This window comes from Diabrotica undecimpunctata, chromosome 8 (assembly GCF_040954645.1).
Source record: "Diabrotica undecimpunctata isolate CICGRU chromosome 8, icDiaUnde3, whole genome shotgun sequence".
In the NCBI taxonomy this organism is placed as follows: Eukaryota; Metazoa; Arthropoda; class Insecta; order Coleoptera; family Chrysomelidae; genus Diabrotica; species Diabrotica undecimpunctata.
Genome location: NC_092810.1, coordinates 9,646,787 through 9,670,464, shown reverse-complemented (window position 1 = coordinate 9,670,464; position 23,678 = coordinate 9,646,787). Strand labels below are relative to the sequence as shown.

The 23,678-nt window shown below is 31.5% G+C and overlaps 4 protein-coding genes across 5 annotated transcripts in view; 1 reads left to right on the top strand and 3 right to left on the bottom strand.

The window, feature by feature from the left end:
• The window catches only part of ear (ENL/AF9-related super elongation complex transcription factor), a 49,608-nt gene extending 46,640 nt beyond the window's left edge, over positions 1-2,968 (bottom strand). Inside the window, exon 1 of the mRNA XM_072542447.1 lies at positions 2,461-2,968. Within this exon, the coding sequence (XP_072398548.1) occupies positions 2,461-2,641 (181 nt within the window). The 5' untranslated portion in view covers positions 2,642-2,968. The remainder of the gene's footprint in view (positions 1-2,460) is intronic.
• Positions 2,969-3,282: 314 nt separating this feature from the next.
• temp (protein prenyltransferase alpha subunit repeat-containing protein tempura) lies at positions 3,283-9,463 on the top strand. Its single transcript, XM_072542446.1, has 4 exons — positions 3,283-3,494; positions 4,203-4,508; positions 5,273-5,473; positions 5,842-9,463. Exons 1-4 carry the CDS (start codon positions 3,421-3,423, stop codon positions 6,551-6,553), a joined length of 1,293 nt encoding a protein of 430 aa, XP_072398547.1. The 5' UTR covers positions 3,283-3,420; the 3' UTR covers positions 6,554-9,463.
• Positions 9,464-16,179: 6,716 nt separating this feature from the next.
• LOC140449244 (uncharacterized) overlaps positions 16,180-23,678 on the bottom strand; it is a 151,367-nt gene continuing 143,868 nt past the window's right edge. Inside the window, exon 9 of one of the 2 annotated variants that reach the window (XM_072542448.1) lies at positions 16,180-16,394. In XM_072542448.1, the coding sequence (XP_072398549.1) occupies positions 16,222-16,394 (173 nt within the window). In that variant the 3' untranslated portion in view covers positions 16,180-16,221. The remainder of the gene's footprint in view (positions 16,395-23,678) is intronic. The other variant, XM_072542450.1, reaches the window with a different exon arrangement.
• The window catches only part of LOC140448199 (probable peptidoglycan muropeptide transporter SLC46), a 34,565-nt gene continuing 29,320 nt past the window's right edge, over positions 18,434-23,678 (bottom strand). The window contains exons 5-7 of the mRNA XM_072541314.1: positions 22,136-22,273; positions 21,326-21,566; positions 18,434-18,670 (exon numbers count right to left, since the gene is read on the bottom strand). Coding sequence (XP_072397415.1) covers positions 18,583-18,670; positions 21,326-21,566; positions 22,136-22,273 — 467 coding nt within the window. The 3' untranslated portion in view covers positions 18,434-18,582. The remainder of the gene's footprint in view (positions 18,671-21,325; positions 21,567-22,135; positions 22,274-23,678) is intronic.

The following is a 23,678-nucleotide window of genomic DNA, read 5'->3' as shown; positions in this document are numbered from 1 at the left end:
TATTAAAGCTTTCTGAATTATCATATTCAGTAGATATTCTATGAAATTCATAAAAGTTGGAAACAAGTGTTGTTATTCCAAATTTAATACCTATTAAATATGTAAAAAGATTTAATATGGACCATTAGGCAATTATACTATTGTTACCAACACTTTTACCTTACCCCTCAAATATAATCTTTCTCTTTGCTAATACTTTTTATATTGTACTAAAAATGTACAGTTCTCTATAGTTTTATAATTATAAAACCAAAGCTATTTTGATAAAACTTATCGTACACGATATTAAATGTACTAGTATGTAAATAGCAGGATACTCTTTGGTAACAAATAAGATTTAATATTAGTTAATGATTGCGTTGTTCACTTTTATAGTAAATAACGACAAAAAAAGATCCATCGAACGATTTTACTCAGGACGAAGTTGAAGTAAAGGAAGGGAAAGAGATTCACTGTCTATGTTACTATTTAAGCTAAGATTTAAAATAAGAATTAGACAACGAAAGATCAAAATAAAAAAAAACACTTTTTATAGTCCAATGCATAAAAAAATGTCTGCTTTACAATGTTAAAAAATTGCAATTTAATAATATAAATCTATATATCTAATAACCTTTTTATTTATGACCTAATTTTGAAAATTTTTGGACAAATTGAAGAAAAATCTTCCCAATTTAATTAATTTTATTCCAGATTTATGAATTAAGGCTGGATTTATATATATTATAAAAGGAAAAACATTATATTTTTATATATAGGCTTATGTGACCCTGTGGTGAAATACTACTTTTTGATGTCACTCAAATCTACATTTTATGAAAGCTTGGTGCATTCACTATCCATTTTTTCTTCGGAAGGAACTATTAACAATTAGCATTTGAATATACTTCTGTTGCTTGTTATTCTACTTCTCTATAAGTGAAACATTAAGTTCATTTTTCATTCCAAAAAAAATTTGTTTTCCTCAATAATGTATGAATTCAGCTTATTCAGAAACATGAATAATGTGAATTAATCTGGGACGATTTTTGTTTAATTGATCCAACAAATTGTCAAAATTGTACTATAAATAAAAACGTTATTTAATATAAAAATTTAACATTTTAAAGCGCCCTATCTAGATATTTTTGTATTTATAAGATTCTACTTCTCCAAACATAGCACGTCTCATAGCATGACTTATGGATTAATATTTATTTTTTTTTTAACAAAAATAATAAGCAATAACAATATAAATATTGTTCTGAAGCTATTTTTTTGTGTCAACTTAATGCAATTTACTATAGTTGTTGAAAATAAGTCACAATTTTACTCTAAAATTAAGTTTACTTGATGTTATTATTGAAACATTAATAAAATAAACAAATTTTGTTTTTATTGCTCGGTAAAAAATTCTTCTAATCATTTATTTTATCTCACTTATTCATAATGCCATATTTATTTTAAAGTAGATGACTTTAACATATTGCCAATATTTTTGAGTTGCTTTTCTGGGACGACTTTATTGGAAGTTCATTCAATTACATGAAATTAACTTTACGAATATCCTTCAGAAAAATCATAGCATGATTCATCTATAAGAAGGCAACCACATGCAATGATGCCAGTAAAACTCTTCTGTTAATGATCCCATAAAAATCATCAAATTCTCCTGCCAAACGAAAACTGCAGATACTCGGAGTTATTTTAAGTTGATTTAACCTTAATAAAAAAATGTTTCCTAAAGGAGGTAGAGTCTTTTGAGTATATATCAGTATATAGCAGTAATAAGAGGGGACAAAACAGGGGTACAGTATTCCTGAATAGATTTTAGAAGGGTGCAAAACAGTCTCTTGAAAGTGAAAAAAAATGAAAATTCCTTTATAGATCTGCGAAGAAAACAGTATCTTCAGGGCCTTAGATTCAGCATCCTTCATGACTTTCAAATTAATCAAAACATCAAGTTCATATATCTCAATTTTAATATTAAGAAACATATTATTGAGTATCAATCTTATGGCAAAGTATGCTAGCATACTAACTTTATGTAAGTAGTCAAGTGGGTTTATGGTTCAGATCATTGTGCGAGCTAGAGAATACTCTAGTGCATCATATCAACCTATAGCTGAGCAGTACAGTAAGATAAGATAAATATGTGCTACTAATTCCACTGATCTGTACTAGACAGATGTGTCAAATCTAGAAAAACTGTGATGCACATATTAAAATGGGAGAAGAAGAATTCCTTACCATTATCATGAAAATTGAATCTGAAAAATTACAAAAATATAAGTTCTAGCATCCAAATTTGAAAGATTGTTGAAATATAAATTTTGTAAAAATTTTTGACTATTATTTTAACACTCATTTATTTCATATTGATTTGAGAAGTTTTTTAGTACATATTATTGTAAAGCAAAGAAAAAGATCCAGTAACTGCTGTTCTAAAATACCTACATTATTTCTGAAAAACATTTGTACCTCGCTTTGGTTTGGGAAAGCTTTCATGCAGATTGAAGACCACTTTTTCTACATAATATTGGATCTTAGCTTCGTTCTGTCCTCTAACAAAAACTTCCCAATCATGAGTGAATCCTGCAGAATCTTTTTTCTGTTTCAAAGAGGCACTGTGCCCAAGTTCCAACAGAATGGTTAAGGACATGTTTTACTTAAACATCCCGCATATCCTCTATCGTACACATGTCTTTTTGACCAGTTCTTCATCAATATATGTCAACGAAAATGAAAACCTAATTTTAGATTTCTCTACATGTGGTTAAAAGTTATAACAATTTGTACATTCATGTTCTAAAGTTAATATAGGCTTATTTACATTCACATGACTAGTACAAAAGCTACAGTATTTTGTATATTTCACTACTTATGCCCATATAAACAATTTAAATTAGCTACCAGTATTTGTGGCATAAAGGTTTGTTTGTGTATCAATTTCATTAACAAATGACGTAGATTAATTTCAACTCCAGGTTTGACAGTTAATAAAGATAATATTGTAAGTCAGTTTCACAAGTATTGGCAAGATTATGTTTCATTGGTGTACATAGTAACTAATACCACTCGTACCAATGACACTTAAGAATTTTCTTAGAGTTTTTTCATTTAACCACTCTAAATTTGAATATTTTCTTAAATAATATAAATTTGTCAATTGGTTCAAATACTTGATGTTACAAGAAACGTTTTTACATTTATTATAAAAATTAATTCAAACTTAGAACTGGATTAGAATACAACATACAACTGAATATTTTTTGTAATCCTTTTATTTTTACCTAATTTTATTTGTGTTCTGTGAGTTTTAACCTCAAATTTCTTGCAATTCTGTGATTTTGACATTAAATGTTTTGGAAAGTAAATATGGGTAAAATGAAATATTAATTTTAATTTATTTCTAAAACGTGTCTCCTTTTTTCCTTCAACATGACGGAAAGTGGTGCTATGTCTAATCGAATTTTATTTATGATTGAATCAATTTTTAAAAATAATAAGCACCTGTAAGTATAGATTTTTACTTCTAACCTAGCTAGTTAAAGTAGCCACTACTTAACAAATATTTGTTTCTAAATTTATTAATGATCTGCGACACGTATTATTGGAGTCTCCCTTTAACAACTAGTTAAAATTTAACTATTTTTAAATAATGGTCATGGTGTCTCCACACAATTAGAATTTACAATACCCCTATGTTCAAGAAATAACAGTTTGCAGAATGTTAAATCAGATCTTCTCAGGATCTTACAATATCACTGTAATCTGTGTCTTAATCCTATTCCTTCTATCCAAGCTGTACTAGTTTTTGCTACAATCTTACCCACTCTCTTTTTCAACATGTTATGACACACCCACACAATTTCTAAATTATAGCATTATGATAGTATATTCTATTACTATAAAGGAATGCAGTATATACAAGAAAGTAACAGCATTTTTGAATATATTCAACTCCTTAAACTCAACCTTATGAGTGGCAATAAAGCTTATTTTCGCTAAATATAATTTACTGAAAATAAAGGTCTAACTAATTAATTTGCATCCAAGCAGATTTAAGCAAAGATGAGGTATTACATGATGTCTTCTGTTTCCTGGAGTTCCTTAGTATACTTTATTAACCAATCACACTTGTAGCATTATTTCCAAGTGAATAAATTGAAGAAAACAGTAATTTCTATGTTTTATTTACTTGAAACCTTATTAATTTTTAGACAAGAGTTTACGATAATTCCTACTGAAGAAAATTCAACAAATACATCTCCTCTTCACTATAGATATAACAATATAGGATTAGAATCGTGGTGCATAAAACATTTATTCCAGCATGCCTGTTCAGTATTATTCAAACAAAGATATTTATTATCAAAAAGAAAGGTCCTTTATGAGGAAATGGAGGAACTGAATAAATATTTAATAGGAGCTCTCCTAATAAATCCAGATATTGGTACATTTTGGAACATGAAGAGAGAATTGGTAGAGCAAGAAGTTCTGGATGAGAAAGACGAGTTGTACTTTTGGTAAGATTTTTAATATATTAAATCTTAATTACTACTTGTTTCTTTAGATATTTTTTTGGTAAAATATTTCAACAGAGATTTCTTAAGCTTAGTAAATGTGACATCAATGATGTATTTATTAAATTATTAAAAATATGTAACAAAAATGTCAACATTCAAAAGTATATTGATAAAAATTAAGATAATAAACGCATACAACTGAGTACCACCTATAGAAGAACCCCTATTGATCACAAATTCAATGGCATCTCTTCCTTATAATAAGAGGAACATATATACAAAAGTTCAAGACTCTAGGATATTTGATAAAAAAAAGAAAAGGCATGGAAATATGAGGACAACAAAAAGACTACTGTCTTAAAGAGTTATTCCTTAAAAGAGGAACCTATTTACCAAGACACTCTTTACCTATTACACTCTTTGCTATAAGTAAAAGAAAACACAAAAGTATTGACCCAAAAAGGTTCTTCCTTAAATCGAGAGGAACCAATATACCAAGCTCTAAGGCTCTAGTAGTTTTCAAAGTGAGACACAAGCTGATTTTCAGCAAATTAGGAAGAAATTATAGTCTGAAGAATTTCAGAGAATATCTGGATATGAAGAGTTAAACAATTGTTCAGAATAGCTCAAGACTGAGGGAGTCTTACTGTGTTAATCACCAATATCAAGGACACTTAGTTGGAATTATAGTTTTGAGCTATTTCTGATTATTATCTAATAAAAATTGAATAAAGTTAATAATGTCATTGTATGATTTATTTCAGTAAAATTGTTTTGAGCAACAAACCAAAATCGAATGAGTCATTTGCATATAGAAGATGGTTGTTGAAAAGATTGATAAAAAATGTATTAACAACATATAGTAAAGAAGAAGCTATATCGTTTTTACAAAATGAATTTACTACAATTGATATTGCTTCTGAAAAAGCTCCCAATAACTACCACAGTTGGAATCATAGAATATGGTAAGTAATCATCATCATTCTCAACTTATTTTACTGATTATAGTGTGCCATGTTGTCCCAGCTTGAAAGATAATATTTTTTTTGTAAAGTTTCCAGATTTTTGTCAACTAGTGTATGTGTATCACATGGTAATCATTTTTATAATAATTATAATATATATAGTGTACTTATGCAGTCTATATATCTATATACATGTACATTCTAATATAAATGACTGTATGTACAGTATTTCTGTGTTAAAGCAACAATTGTTTATTATCTGTGGTTACATGGCATGCATAGATACAGTCACACTAGTGTATATAGAAAAATTATTTTGACCCATTTTTAAACAAAAGCAGTTCTAATAACGTTTTTGTGTTATGCAGGTGTATGGAAAACATTGCTTCAAAATACTTCAATTTCGGTAGAATAATTTACTCCGAATTACTATACAGCGAGAACTGGATCAACACCCATGTGTCTGAACATGCAGGATACCATTATCGCCAATACCTTATAAAATTAGTAAAAAAACATAAGAACCTCAAAGTAATGGACTCATTTTTTCAGTATGTCATACAAAATCATGCAGACACAGTAGGTGAATGTGAATATGGTAATCTCCTTACTTATCTAATGGGAAACCCTTATAAACCCCATTTGGTGGAAAAAACCTCATCTTATGTGAATCTTATCTGTATACTTCTCCATGATCTTCATTTGGTGGGTAGATTAAATAAAACATACCCGGAACACGAAGCCCTCTTTACCCATAGGAGATTTATTGTGCATCATCTCCTTAAGGTGCAATGTGATTACCTGGGAGTTGAATTTAAAATAAAAATAAATCAGGACAAAGAGTTTAACATTGTCGATGGAAAGAACATTACCGATTTGGATACTGCAGCCAATATCCAGACTGATGTCGAACCTAATAGATTGCCAAATATGTTTAGTGTTACAATGAGCAAAACAGAACGATCCAATCTGTACGAAATCCTTTTTAACAGCGAGAAGACTTTTGCTTCTCATAACGGTAGTGTTTTCCAGTTGGCCAAATATAAAAAGTGGTTGACTAATGTGGTAGGATTTGAATGAACAGTCGCTTGAATTATATCGGTAGGTCATTGTAGGATTAGCGCAGATTATTGGATCATAGAGATGCCAGTTCATATAAGGTTATGTATTGAATTTTTGGTAATAATATGGTATTTTACAAATATTGTATTTGCCCTGCTAGATAAAACGCCAAACCTATACAATTGTCGAGTAGATATACAACAGGTTCCGTAGCGCAGCTTCAACTAAAGAATAGGAGCTGGCGTTACAATTTCAGTAGATCTGGGGAAATTTTACTTTTGATGAAGGCGCTGTTAATAATTATTTGCCTTCTACTTGAATTACTTACTATACTTATCTGCCTTCGATCGCTGCGAGGAACAGCCGAATAGCAACAGATCGATGGATCTATTTGACCGATCAGAAGATAAATACGGATACACAGGGTGTAGTCCAATAAATTGTAACTAAACGGTTTTACGTACAGGGATATGCGGCACAATAATAAATTATAAATAAGTAAATAATTAATAGCAGCGCCTTCACCAAAGTAAAATTTCCCCAGATCTACTGAAATCGTGACGTTAGCTTCTATCCTTTACATAAGGCTGACGTCATAATTTCCCTAGACTAAGCTACAGAGGCTGCTGGTTATATCTAAACAACTGCAAAAGTTTTGCGCCACCAAAAATTATACTCATTTTGATAGTTGATTTTCTCGTAAACGGATTCGAATTAATGCATCCGCTAATTTTTTTGTATTGTTTTATACTTTTTCTTTGGTATTTACATAGTTGGGCAAAGGTTTACTCAAACTTCTCTTTTGGACTTATCCCGGTTGGAAGAAAAAATGTTTTTATTGTTAAGTCCGGGACACTCTGTAGGGAGGACAAAGTACAAGGTTGGGTTTACACCAAAACCTTGTTGTAGTCTCATGTTTTGTGAACATTTTGTTTTTTAATTCCACTGATATCTTTAGAAACAAAGAAAATAGACTGTTTTATTCTGTAACATGTGTTTTAATTGAAACAATACCAAGCATTTTATTAGTTATGTTTTATGCAATTTATAATTAAACCTGCTTAGAATAAATCCATGATGATAGATGTGAAAAACAACTATTTTGTGACGCTATCCGTGACGACGCCATCTTGTGACGCTAGTTCCGTGACGCTCGCTTCAGCATTTTACTATAGAGAAAAAAGTAATACGCCAGTATAAATTCAAAAAAATTAGCGGAATTCTTTCACCAGAAAATCAACTACCAAAATGAGCATAATTTTTGGCGGTGCAAAACTTTTGAGGTTAAGTTTATGTTTACGTTCGTGAGCGTTTCTCAATTTTCTCCATTTTTAACATTTGACACAAGTTATTTGGTTCTGTAAGTAAAATTAAGTCTACTAATTTATTATTTCGTGTGATATTTTGTCTATTTTATATACTTTACTGCTTTTATGAATTTAATTTGTCAATATATGTAATACTTTTTAATTCAAAGAAATTAACCGTAACCTAACCTAAAACCTGTTGTTGCGTTGCTCTTTTTGTTTTATCACATATCGCTATATAAAATATTATCCAGGATATTATACAAGTTCTTTACATATCATCAATTACATTGCTGTCATCACAGTACAGTTAACAGTGTGTTACTGCAGCCTTAAACATGAATATTTTTACTGCTAGTGCCATTTTTCAAGCCAACAAGAATGTGGAGCTAATTCTAAAGAAACTTCAAAATTAAAAGGCTATTTTTGAAAGAACTGTTTTGAAATCATTTGAAAGCTTTCAGTTTTGTCATACCCAATACCAAAGACAAACCCATACATAAATTAAGAAGAGTTAGACGAAATTACTTTCTTAACCGAAAGATTAAACGCAAATCTGTAAACGTCGTACGTAGTGGCTGTTATGGAACTCTAAAAAAATCCACGTGGAAGTACCACAACTTAGGCAACCAACTTTATAACAGTTTATAAAATGTAGAGCTCAATTTTGTTTTACCTCATATAATGTGTACAAATTCGACCTTAACAATAACGTCAACTTTTCATCATTTCAAAATTCCCTACATTTTCTTCCCTCCTAAGAATTCGGCAACTCTGTACGAAAATGTCAACTTCAAATATGAATGACATGCAACGGTTTTATAAGGAAATACCTAGCATATGATTCGTTTTACCACTTAGTGGATTTTTCATAGATTTAGCAACGAATATAGAAGCACACAACGTAATTTTTTGTATATACTGGTTCAGAAACGGGAACAATTTACTTTTTTATTACTGTTCCCGTAACAAAAGGGAGCGCTCATGTGATCACCCCTTCGTCATCGCACCGTCACTCGTCAGCAAACACTACTACTTCTAAAATATGAAACAGTGGGGCTGACAATGCTTAGGCTTAAATTTTTGCATTTTATAAAGTTAGAAATTAAATCAAGCGCATATTTTTACCCATGCACCATTTTTTTTTGTAGAAAAATTATTTTAACTTTTTATATTTTTTAACTTAATCTTTTTAGATCAATAAACAATATTGTGATTCAAATTTATAACTTAAATGTGTAGAAATCTACCTATAATATAACAAAGTTTATGCAGTCGACATCTACAGGAGTATTTTTAAGTATACTGACCAAGACTCATATGGATTTGTCACTATATAAGCAGAACATTTTGTTTGCATTATCTAGTCTGCCTAAACATCGTTAAATGAAGATTTTTCAGACGTCTATATAACTTTTGTGTTATCGATTTTGAATTTTGTATGTTTGTAATATGGATTGTGAGTTTAGACTAGACATAATACATTTGTATAGTGAGCTGGCATTTCTATTGGTTCATCTGTGATATAAAAATAATTATTAAAGAAATACTATTATCTATATGAGTTAAATATTTAATAATTGTGTTTTAATAAGATTTCAATATATTTTGTTTTTCTAGATGTTGTTTTTTATTAACCCTTACTAGACCTTTTATATGGTAATAAGCAATAGATTTTCGATGTGTCTGCTTGACGAATGTGTATAAATAGAAGCTATCTAAGGAAAGCATGATACTGTTAAATCTGTTAAAGATAATTGAAGAAACTGCCGAGCTATTCAAAAGAAAAGTATCTGTTATAATAACGAGATCAAAAATAAGAAACACTATATATTGAAAAAAGAAAAGAAAGAAATATAGGCGCTTAAAAAATAAGGTATTACTCTTCTAAAAATATAAAAAATAATTGATAAAATGAATTCCCACGCTCGGCTGTGCACAAATCTCACTTCTAATTGAAGGGCTTGGGGGAAAAAGGTAACAAGCCACATAAATCTAAAGAATTAGATTTCCTCTAAAAGATACCTGCAAGTGTGCAACGAAACTGCTGATTAATTATTTCAGTTATTGATAAAGAGATGGCGCCTCTATACGCGAATTTCTTTTTTAACAATTGCCAAAATTCAGAACTTTTTGGTTAGAAAAGGAACATGCCACAGGCGATTTTCAAGATGGATGACTATAAATTACGCCGAGCTAAAAGAAAAGTTGATTTTGAGAGTAGTAGTGGAAGTGAATTCTCTGATTTTGATTCAGATGACGATCTGAGTGATAAAGATTACAGTGTTACTGAAAGTGACTGTTCAACAGTAGTTACACATATATTGGTAAGTTTATTTCTATGCGGCTTATTTCCTTTTTTAGCAAAAGATTTTGTTATTTTTAAGCTTAATATAAAATTCCATATTTTACCTATGTATCGAAATATGTATTGTTGCCTTCACGTACAATACGTCTACATAACGCAGTAATGTGTAACTACGATGTGTACTGCGTTATATCTCTGGCTGCAGTATTTTTGTTCACATGCCTAGCAGAATTTCTACTATAAATGTGTGTGGCTTATTACCTTATTGCAAAAAATTATACATCTTTTTTTTTTCAGGACGAAAATGAGTCCAACGATCCCTCGGACCAGAAACAAGATATTTCAAGAGGTTATCTAAGTTTTCCAGAAAATTCAACGCGCTCACGCTGGAGAAAAGTTCATTCTAAGAAAAGGGAGCGAGAGAAAACAAGAAGAAATCTGGGCCATGGGTACAAAACATTCCAAGGGTCTGAAATGGAACCTAAAGCTATTGGGGAACCATGTAAATGCAAACACAAATGTAGAACAAGCCTGATGGGGAAAGAAGAAGAAATATTTCATGCATTTTGGAATCTGGAGACCCAGACAGCAACAAAATAACTACTTATTTGGTAGAATAAAATGTATTCCCAAAAAAAGAAGTTACCCAAAAAAAAACCAAACGCCAAACATCTTGTAGAAGTGTATCATTTAAATATTATAGAAAGATTAATGCCACCGACAGAGAAGTATGCAAATCTGAATTTTTGGCAGTTCATGGTCTCCAGCAGTCAAAAAAGCGGATATATAATATCTGTTGCCAAATAAAGGAAGGAAAGTCTACTCCAAAAACTGATAAGCGAGGAAAACATACGAACAGAAAAAACAAAATATCTGAAGAGAGAATTTTGTCCATCCATCGACATATTCAAGCAATACCCAAATATTCCAGCCATTACAGCAGGCAAGATAACCCCAACCGCACTTACATCAATCACGATTTGTCCATATTATCTTTATATACAGATTATTATATACCTTGGTGTAATGCCAAACATATTGTCCCAGTGAAAGAAAATTATTACAGAAGAGTTTTTTGTTCGCAATATAATATAGGATTTAAACTGCCAAAAACGGATACATGCCAAATATGCGATTCATACAATGTCTCGCTCGAATCAAATAAAGAAAATGCTGAAGAATTTCAACAAATTAAGTTAAAGTTAGAGTTGCATCAAAGAAGGGCTGAGGTGATGCAACAGGACTTGATAAAAGAGTCTGCACATGCCAAATTAACAGATAAAAAGGAAGTAATTTCATTTGATTTACAACAGGAATTGCCAGTGCCGAATTTGACTGTGGGAAAAGCATTTTATTTAAGAAAGGCATGGATGTACAATTTGGGCATCCATAACTGCAACAGAGAGCAGGGATACATGTTCACTTGGACCGAAAATGTGGCAAAGAGGGGTAGTGATGAAATTGCCAGTGCACTACTGAAATATATCGAAATGTTCCTAACAAATACTGACAATAAAGAGCTTATCATTTACACCGATAACTGTGGGGGTCAAAATAAAAACTGGACTCTGATGTCAGTATATATGCAACTAGTCAGAGAAAAACAGTTTTTGGCTATCGAACATCGTTTTCTTGTAAGTGGGCATACGCGCTTACCCTCAGATCGCGATTTCGCCCTAATTGAGAAGAAAAAGAAATTTACGGCACAAATCTATCATCCCAAACAATGGTGCGACGTTATAAAAAAAAGCCAAAAAAACAATCCATTTGAAGTTATCAAGATGCAACAAAAAGATTTTATTTCCTTTGACGAGCTGCAAAGGCAAACTAACAAAAAACAGACGACAGACGAAAAAGAACCTTTACGTTTTAGTCAAGTTAGATGTTTTAGATTTGAGGCGGATAAACCCAACACAATGCTTGTGAAATACTTTTTAAATGAAGAGTTTAAATCGGTCAATATTGGTAAGCGAGGAGTAAAAGATGGAAGTCGAATAAAAAATCTAAGAGATCTTTCTCCAAAATATACCACATATGTACCTCTTAACGAAAATAAGCTAAAAAATTTAAGGGAACTCATGCCTTATATTCCTTTAGTTTATCACGACTTTTACGTTGAGCTGGGCGTTCGACAACAGTCAACAGACCGCGCAGAAGATCCGGAAACGGAGAATTTTGACTTGGATGAGTAATACTTATATTCAGAATAAAGCTTCATTTAAAAAAATATTGTGTTATAATAAAAACTCTGATTTAAAGATTTGATTGAAAGTTTCAAACTAGGGTTTCTACATTTTCTACTTTTGTGGCTTGTTACCTTTTTCCCCCAAGCCCTTCAATTGTAAACTCATATACCTACCCTCTGGGTGAAAGTTTTGAGCTCCAGAAACAGTAATTAGTTGAAATCATTTGGCGGAAAATTTTGGAGATTAGTAGAACCACATACCCTATTTAACACGTTCCCTGCCATGTTGGTCCGATGGGAGCATCGCTGATGTTGTTTCAATAGGCCACTTTGGTCGAATGGGACTAACGCAAGTTTTGCATTAACAGGCCATGTTGGTCCTATGGGACCAACATTTATTCCGATATGTACCGAGCCGTTGGTGTTTATTTAGTATTAAATAACCATGGGAATTAACCAACGAGAACAGCACATAGCCTACAAGCTATGTGCTGTATACAGAACTTGTGCGATTTATGGAATGACAAATGTGGTCCCATATAAGTCAAAAACGTTATTTACAACTTTGGGATAATATTTATTGATACAAACATGTTTTTCAGCAACAGAAAAATCAAATAATGCAACACAACCAATAAAAAAAGTTATTTAAGTCCTATGTAATTCATTAAAACAACCTATACACAGAAAAGGTTCCTTGTCACAGCTTTTGCAAAAGGTGTCTACCTTTTTAGTTTTGTTTATAGCGTACTGACGGCCGTTTGCTCACTTTTTTTTTGTAGCAGTTCTTGCAAATCTTCCTTAGTTGATGTTTACTTCCGTCTGCCTTCTGTTCAAGCTGATGGTGATTATTTCACACCTTTCGTGGTACTGTGGTAGTTTCATTATAAGTAACTATTTGTTTTTTAAAATCTGTCACCGACAGGTTGTTATTTGTTACAAGATTATGTATTAAAAAAGAATTTATAACTGATGTAGTTAATAATAATTCAAACCTCACTTTTTTAAACCATTTTACGCTTTTCCTAAGGGGGTTGGAATACGTTCCCCTTTGGTCAGATAAGTCTACTGCCGCTTTGCCTTTATTGTAATCTATTACCACCTTGGGTTTCAGTTTAGTTTGTCGATTACAAGATACTTCGACCATTTCATTGCCGTGTTTAGTAGAAAGTATGTAAATATTTGTCTTTCCAGTTCGTAATAGTCACTCCATCATCATTTTCCATAGAAGCAATCTGCCTTTATTTAATTTTGCAGCTGCAGCTTTGTCCTCGTCGTCCGGGAAGGCTTCATCATCAGGAATATTCTCTGAATTGTCGTCTCTTGAATGTTGGTCTGGCTGGTCATTTTCAAGTATTATTGGCATATTCGCAATGTTAAGCAAATCCTCTTCGTCACTACTCGATTCATCTGACTCGCGATCTGAAGGAATGTTATCTAATAATGTGAATAGACCACCCGACGACATATTATTTAGCTCTCTGAATGGATACACTTTTTACCTGAAATAAAAAAATAAGTACATATTTTATCTAGTTTTCTAGTGGTTTCAGGATGAAACCGGCATTTTATATCTTCAATATACTTATTGTAAAGTGAAAACTTTTAGTAATAGAAAGTATTAATCATACATACAAATGTTTCTAATATTGTAAATAAAAAATAAAGTTACCTGGCATAGCGAAATAATCTAAAAAATACCAAAATTGCTTATACCACTAGCCCAGTTCAAAAGTTCCCCCGGTTGGAGGAGCCTTATACGTCACATTCCGTGAGTGGTTTCAGTCAAATACCACTGAGAACGACTAATGTCTAGAGCCTGACCCACTACTCTGAGCCGCGTAATGTAGGTTGTCTATTATGAATTTGAATCGGGGAAATTACTGACAGACTCACGCATGACGTCCGACATCGGATAATCTTTTTTTACTAAAATAGATGTTATAATATTTATTTTTTTTTCCAAAAACGAATTGTGATTATAACAGGCAATTTTAGTTCTATCATATAATGATTTAATGACTCCCTTTTTAACATTTATGTTGTGATTTGATTTATAATTCAGATATTATGTTCATATGCGCAACAAAAAATATTAAAAGCCAGAGCTTTTCCAGGAACTAACCATCATTTAATAAATAATTTTTATATAACTGTGCTGAATAATGTATTTCGAAACGGGGAAATTATTCATTTATAGATATTACAAAGCAAAGGTCTCTAAAACGTTTTTAAGCAAGCCAAAAAAATCACATTAAAAGGCATGAATGAATCAAATATGTAGCACCTTTTTTGTAGATGTATTATTCAAAACAAACTGAAAAGTTATTACTATAAACAGGGATCTGTATAGCTGTGGCTATGCTTGACTTAAATAAAACAACGATTAGATAGAAAAAAAATCACAAATTTCATTAAAATTATCTATATTTTTTAAATGTTAATATAATTTGATACATTGATTTGTATATTTAATATTTTCTAATTAAGTTTTTATATAAATAAATAGTCTATATATAAATGTACCATTAGATAAAACTTTGAAAACAATTAGGACCAAATTACAAAATGATAGATTAAACTAGAACCAATTTAAATGTATCAGCTATAACGGAACTGTTGACATTATCTACTGACGACACTTATTTTCATCTAAACAATGATTTCTATAAACAAAATTTTTGGGCTATGCTTTAAATCCATTATTAGCTAATATATTGATGGAAGACTTCAAAACAAATATTCCCAATCAAAATTTAAAGCCCACAATATGTTGGAAATATGTAGATGATCTGTTGGACACACTTCTGATTAATATAAATAAAAGGTAAAAAGGAGCAGTCAATAAAACTTACAATGGAAAAGAAATAAAATAAATTGTTGCCTTTTCTGAATGTTTTAATCTCAAAGGAAAATAGTGGATATGAGACTCATGTATACAAAAAACCAACACATATGAACATAATACATATATCTAAATTATAAATCAAATCCCAACATAAATGTTAAAAAGGGAGTCATTAAATCATTATATGATAGAACTAAAATTGCTTGTTGTAATGACAATTCGTTTTGGAAGAAAAATAATTAACATCTATTTTAGTCAAAAATGATTATCCGATGTCGGATGTCAGGCGTAAGTCTGTCAGTAATTTTCCCGATTCAAATTCATAATAGGCAACCTACATTACGCGGCTCAGAGTAGTGGGTCACGCTCTAGACATTAGTCTGAGAACGTAGCTAAAAATTTATTTGTATGTGGTTTCACAATGAAACCGCTAGGAAACAAAGGGTAATAGACATATACGACGAATTTTCTTTTAGCTCTATCCAAAATTTACGTTTAAATCAATAAAAACTTGCGCCGATTTGTTTAAAATACTTTATTAGTACGTCAATTTGTGGATCATTACTTTAATTACTAGTTGTTAAAAATCATAAATTCATATCGGTTCTGTAGACGATATCAATGATAAAGGCGGTACTAACAGTATTACCCCACTACGAGTACTGTACTATATTTTAATTCGTTAGTGCATAGAAGGCGAAATTGATTTGTTACTTACTAATTGATTTTTAAGTACTTCCTTTTTATTTTTAGATTTGATTTGACACAATTTGTAAAAAGGTATAACCTTATGATTCACCAAGAATTTATTGGATGTGAGCATTTTAAAGGTTCGGCCTGTACATTTTTTGTTTTGTAATAGTTAAATTTTCAAAGTAATAAATTCTTGGACAGTAGTAATGCATTATTTTTAATCTTTTGCTATTACTTTATTAAAACTTATGTAAATGTAATTAATTAAAACTATGAAGCGTAGATAAACATGTTAATTAGGATTTTATTTAATAATTATTATCAACTTGGGTACAATGTATAAAATTATGGCTTCTTTGTGTCCTTGGGTTGAAGTTTAAGCCCAGCACACGATTTTATGTGCACCTCAATCCGGTCCGGGAAAAATCTTCTGCCACATCTTGGACACTCAACCAATTCTGCTAGATGATTTTCCCATATTCGGTTAAATGTTCCAACATAGTCCACTCCTCCAGATGCTAGAACATGGTAAACATTAAAATTAAGATAATGTATTTGTTAATATATTTGATAGCGATTTATATAAAATTCTACAATAAGAAAAGTTCGTATATGTCAAAATAGAAAGTTAACATTATATTCTTGAATCTATGTTGAATATGATTAAGTTACATTTGAGATGTAATCTGAAATAGTTTCAAAAACTTTTATTCTATCAAAAAATCGAGAAAATCTGAGTCATGTATTTTCGTAGCAGGGCATATTCTTTAATTTTCAGTATATTTAAACTGATTAACAAATCATTTATTTAAACTATTTAAGGAATGGCAATCATTGCTTACAAAGGAGAGAAATATTAAAATATTTTTTGTGGGGTGCAAGAAAAATTAAAAGTAGTTAATAATAAAATTATAATAATAGTATCTCACAAAGTCAAATTTATTTTTCCTACGCTCATGGCTAACAAATCAGCAAGACGTGCATGTGCACTGATTTCTAATTGCAGTAGCGTGGCACCTCATTGTGTTCATAACCTAACCTAACCTAACCTAACCTTTTTACCGATGGTGTTCATATAAAATTCTTGCCTTCGCTGAAATGACTCAATTGCTTGTTTGCCTTATCTACTCGCTAACCCTTAACTTCCAAGAACCGATAAAATGAATTATCTGCTCATTTAATAAAGCTATTGTATGGCCACTGCTGTGTTTCGCTCGAAAAATATAGATTTAAAAAAAGAAAGTCTCGTTGACTCGAAATTGTTTTCTGTGCGTACCCCATATTTAGGACTATTCTCGCATAAGAACCGACATTCCCGTTCTTCACAGTAATCTAACTTTTCGTCTCAGTTCTTGCACAAGAAAGTCCGGGTCGGTAAGTTTATTTGCTCATATCTTGTAATTGTCCGGTTAATTTTAATTATCCATAGACTTTGATGTCAATTCTGTTTGCCTCGTTGTCTTGCCGTTTTTGCTACCATAAAGTCCTGTCGTTGTTTCTGCAACGTATTGTCTTTGGTTCCGGAAATTGGCCATCCGAATCGTGCTGGTCCTAGCGTCTATCTGCAATACCGACCCGTATGTTTACCTGCGGAGGACACGCATCATTACCTGACCACAGACATCAGCCTCTGTTTTCTCTAGGTACCTTCCCGCGTTATCTCATTCAACCAAAAGCTAAAGGCTTTATGACCAGAGACACTACTGACTCAAATTTAGTGATTTATCATTTTATAATAGTTTATTTACTCCTTTGCCGATGGACAAATTATAATAGAATTTACTATGATAACTAGCAGAAGCTTTAGCAATAAATAGAGCGCTTGATTGGTGTGAAAAAAGTCCCTCTAAGAGAGCTGTAATTCTGACTCCAAATCGGTATTGCAAGCACTCATTGGATCTTCAATTAAACACTTTAAAAACGATATAATACTAAAAATTAAATCTAAACTATGGTCTTTAATGTAGAAACGAAAAAATAACTAATTTGTTTGGGTTAAAAAGGCAATGAAGAAGTAGATACGGCAGCCAAAAGTGCTTGTGACACTCGAATGGAAGCAACGATTGGAAGTAGAAGTTTTTTAATAATGATTTCTTGTCAATAATAAAGAAAGATGCCAGGAATAAATTGGAAACTTTATATAAAAGAATTACTAATGATCATAACTATATTCAATTCATCCAACTCTGCAAAATAGCATTCATCACCTAACCTTTTCTCCTTCCAAAACATAGCTTCATATTCACTTAATTTTAAGTCAGTAATATTTCATTAATAAGATCTGTGGCTCATGAACATAATTCGAAGCCAAACTTCTCCACACATACATAAAATTATCATTTAGCATTTTTCAAGGGAATGATGACTTTATGTGTCCTTAAGATTTAATAATTATTTATTTATAAGTAAATTTTTAAGCATTTTGAATTAAACATTGGCATAATCAACTTCAGAAAATTTTTTCCTTTCTTGAGACTGCCCTTTCTAATTGTGACAAATTTCTGATAAAATAGAAACAAAATCCGACATAACCTCATCATAAGCTGTACGAGGCCAGTGACTGGAATACGTAGAAATATGGGAAACTACTTTTATCTAATTTTATTAGTAGTACAGCCTTAATTATCACATTATGTTTATTATGTACAAATAAATATTCAATCCTTAATGCTGGAGTTCTTAACTTCTTTAAATCCTCAACTGGAATCATGCTTCTGTAGAACGAATTAAACTTTCGTCTTGTTGTTGGTGTTCGGGTTTTTTGGTTCGACTGTGGGATTGCCAATATAACAATCTGAAAATAAAAAATACAAAATAATGGATATACAGGGTGTTTCAAAAAGGTATGTCGTAAATTGAATCACGCATTCCGAGGACAAAAATAAATTGATTGAATCCAACTTACCTTAGTACACAAAAAAAGTTACAGCCCTTTGAAGTTACAAAATAAAAATTGTTTTTTTGCATTTCTCCTAAACTACTTGACATTTTGTAATAAAAATAGACACATTACTTTCTTGTTCTGACAGTATTTTTCATACAAAAGAAACAACAAAATCTAAGCGCACAGAAAAATTTTAAGGGGGGTGCGCAGCCCTAAATCTCCCCAAATTTTTGAGTACGTTCAAATCAAATGAATTTTGTGGCATCATTAGTTTAACACATTATTTTTAAAACTTTTTTGCCTCTTATCACTTTTTCGAAAAACTAGTTTTTTCCTAGTTAGCCGTAAAATTACAATTAGTTTCTAGGGATACAATAATTACAAACAGTTCCATCAATAATAGTCAATAATTTGAAGCTATCATTTATTGTGTGAATAAGATTAATATTAAAAATTTTTATATTACAATGGCCTACACATTTCAGGAAATGGCAGATATGCATTTAACTTTGTGTAAGTTGGATCAGATTAAATCAGTCAAGGAAATAGTGCAGCAGCCGCAAGGCGTTATGCAGTAAAATACTCCAATCGAAATACACCCGATAGACGATTATTTCTGACCATTGATCGTCGTTTACGGGAAACGGGTACATTCCAACCGCAAGTTGCTGGCAATAGTGGTTGCAATAATGGATGCAACTGATGAAGACATTTTAGAAATCATTGAAGAAGTCTCTGGAATAAGTACAAGGGTAATATCTACTCAACTAAATGTTCCTCACGGAAAGGTTTGAAGGCGTTTGAAGGAACAGCTGCTTAAACCCTATCACTTAACAACGGTTCAATATTGGTTGAAGATTATCCTAAAAGGATTGGATTTTGCGATTGGTTGTTAATGGAAAACACTCGAAATGATAATTTTATTAGAAATATTTTGTTTACCAACGAGGCTACCTTCAGTAAAAATGGAATAAAAAACCATCATAACGAACACATTTGGGCCGACGAAAATCCTCACGCCAAAAAAACGACTCATCACCAAAGGACTTTCAAAGTTAATGTTTGGGCAAAAATTGTGGATAACAATCTAATAGACCCAGTATTTCTTTCCAACAATTTAAATGGTGATAATTATTTGCAGTTCTTGGCAAACGATTTACAAGATTATTTGGAAGAAGTGAATATTGCAATAAGGCAAAATATGTGGGTTCTACAAGATGGCGCTCCACCGCATTACAGTAATGAAGTCCGGGAATACCTCTGCAGGCAGTATCCTGGTCGGTGGATTGGAAGGGGTCGTGACGCACCTATTTCTTGGCCACCCAGAAATCCAGATCTTAACCCCATGGACTTTTGTTTTTGGGGGTTTATGAAAGGGAAAGTATATTCTGTAACAATAGAGGACGAACAACAATTGAGGGCTAGAATAATTGAAGCTGCAAATCAATTTTGTCAGAAAAATATGATTTTTCAGCGCATTCGGTTCTCCTTATTAAAACGATACCAAATGTGTATTGAAGAAAATGGGGGTCATTTTGAACATTTATTGTAATATCATATTTACAGAGGTTATAGACATTTTTTGTACTTGTTAATTCATTTCAGCCATTTATTTAGTTGCACGTAATTTTTTAAAGGTTAATGAAAAGGGCCGTAACTCAATAAAAACTGTTTTTTGAAAGTTAAAAAAAGTGATAGGAGGCAAAATTTTTTTAAAAATAATGTGTTAAACTAATGATGCCACAAAATTCATTTGATTTCAACGCACTCAAAAGTTTGGGGGGATTTAGGGCTGCACACCCCCCTTAAAATTTTTCTGTGCGCTTAGATTTTGTTGTTTCTTTTTTATGAAAAATGCTTTCAGAACAAGAAAGTAACGTGTCCATTTTTATTACAAAATGTCAAGTAGTTTAGGAGATAATGCAAAAAAACAATTTTTATTTTGTAACTTCAAAGGGCTGTAACTTTTTTTGTGTACACTTTTGTACTAGGGTAAGTTGGATTCAATCAATTTATTTTTGTCCCCGGAATGCGTGATTTAATTTATGACATACCTTTTTGAAACACCCTGTATAGTAGTAAACTCAAAGCTACAAGTTCGAATTTATTGAAAATATATATCTTTCATTGCTGAATATGGTTTTTAGGAATATATTAAACTGGCAAAAGATGATCTGCCATCTAAGATTGGAGCTTTAAAATGGAGTTCTCTAATAAATTTGCAATATCTCTGGTTTTGGAAAACGTAGAAGCTTTTTTCTAAACAGAGGTAAGACATTGATTTCCCGGATAATGTCATAAAAAATTATAATTGCTATTTTCCCAAATTTTTCGAGAAAATTCGTTGTAAGCAATTTATGTTCGTCCTATTTTTCATTAACTATTTTCCCACTATAGTTTAAAGCTTTCAAATATTTGTAATATTTCGTTTTCTAGACACGAGTATATAGTAAGGATTGATATTGCTTTGGCTTACGTAGGAACATCTTAAAATGATCAGGAAAGTTCATCCGCATAGATATAATGTCAAAAATAATGATTATGGTAATAAATAGTTTTACTTACATAAATATTAAAAAGGTTGGTATCAAACTAACCACAGTAACTAAGTAATACGATCCTGGATTTTTATTGATAGTCATTGCATAAACTTTACTGTGAATTGGACTAAAAATCAATGGCGAAAGTGTTTCTACGATACTAAAGAGAGAATGAAACTTTCCCAATTCGTCAGTCGATACCAACTTTGAACCAATTGATCGAAGAACTGGAGCAAATAAAGCTCCAAAGACGTCCAGGGTAGCCCCTAAAAAATAAATATTATTTTAATTACATTATTTTCAACAATTACCTTTATTATAGGAAATTTTTAGTACATTCCTAAATTGTGTTCCATACGCAAAATTATGCACAACCAAAAAGCTTGCTCGAAAGGATAAAAATCTTATTGTATCACCCAGTTTTTTCTCTCCATTATGACTGTACGGTCATAGCACGTCTACGGAATCTTGGCTCGCCAATAAACACATCATGCTTCCAATTGTCAAAATTTCAGTGATTCAGGTATTTACTCTGTTTTTGATCTATACAAATCTGCACTCAAACTGCTGCGCTCTCAGTATAGGGTATGTGGTGTAGTAGTCTTCTAGCTTTTACAATCTGAAACGATCTTTAGCATGAGTTGAGGCTCATTATCTTCCCCTTACATGTGTAAAGGATGCAGTTAACTTTGTTGTATGATTTCATGCATTACAAAGGACAGTTTATGATATCTTTAGTAGAGCGACATCGTTTTAAGAAACCTCAACCATGTTGTTGAAATATTCCTAACATATGAGTAGATTTATCATTAAAAAATATCATAGTAATACGTACCAATCATCATGTAGAAGCATGAAGTTCCTAAAGCATACATACAATTCGCCATAATCTTACTAATGCAGCATATCATTCCTAATATGCAATCATCTACTTTAAAACATTTATGTAGTATCACTAATCCAAAAAGGCTTCCTAAAACCAAAATATTATAAACTGGACTTGTATGTCTATAGTAGAATGGTACTTCAGTCAAATTAAAAAGTAAAAATAAAACTTCCCATAGAATACCCAAAAATACAAAAACACTCTTTTATACCTACAATAGTTAAATAAGGCCAACCGTCAAATACCGTTTCTTTATACGGTTACAAAGTTGGAAAATTTTAGGAAAAGTGGGATATTACCCATCAGCCCAAATATTTAACATATTGTTATGCCAACCCCTTGCCTACGATCGAGCATCAGGACAGCGTTCAATGACCTACAACTACAAGAGGTATACGTGTTATGGCGAGCACGCCACTGTGTGTGTTTTCAATATTTCAATATTTAGACTACATCGGAGATGATAAACACCCACGCAGATAATTTCGAGGTGTCAGCGATATGTTCAAGGACTATGAAAGGTTTTAAGAAATAGTTTGTATTCATTAAGTTAGTATCGTTTTGTATACTAAGCTGTTAACAACTCAATAAACTTGTGCAATACCTTCAGAGTTTCGTTACTTAATACTCCAACGAACACACATCATTTCATACAGAATAAAAGTTACGTACCGCTTTCAAGATAATTCCAAGGTATTCGAGCGGCGCGGATAAAGTTCCAGAACGACTGAAGCGCCCATATATAGAGATTGATTAAATTAATAAATAGAAAATAAAGAAGAAGAAAAAGCCTCAAACGAGGATCTTCCCATAAAGAATCAGAAAAAGAAAAATTTTACATCGATATTGAAATCAATCAAAACACGTGATGTTCCACCTCTTCTTGGAGATTTTAACATCAAAGTAAAAGATGGTGCAGCTTAGGAATGTGTGGGACCTTATAGGTTGGGAACAAAAAATTTAAGACGCCATCGTCTAATCGACTTTGGTGAGCAAAAACAGATGATTGTTATCGACACATAATCAAACTATCATAGCACTTATACACTTGGACATCACTAGTAAGATTTAAAAAATGACCGGAAAACTACAAAATAACAAACTCCATTGCGGTTAAACCATGGACGTATAAACATAGATGGACCCAGCAATAAGATACCTTAAACACACACTGTTTTGAAGCTTCGATATTCCTGGACAAGAGGGTAAAGGGGAGTAAAACGGGTATCGATAGACTGTGATACTTCCTCAATGAGCATAAGCGTGCTTGAATTTTTACTCGCGGGGATAATTATTCAGAAGTTAATAATTGGAAGTAGTAATAATGTATAAAAACACGTTTTTATAGAAAAAATAAAATACAATTTTATTTGCTTTAAAATTAATACAATAAAATATAGTTGAGCTCAAGTTAATTTTTTAATAGGTATCAAATAATTCTACGGTAAAAAAAAAAATTAAAAAATATACATTTGTCAAATTTAAGTGCATA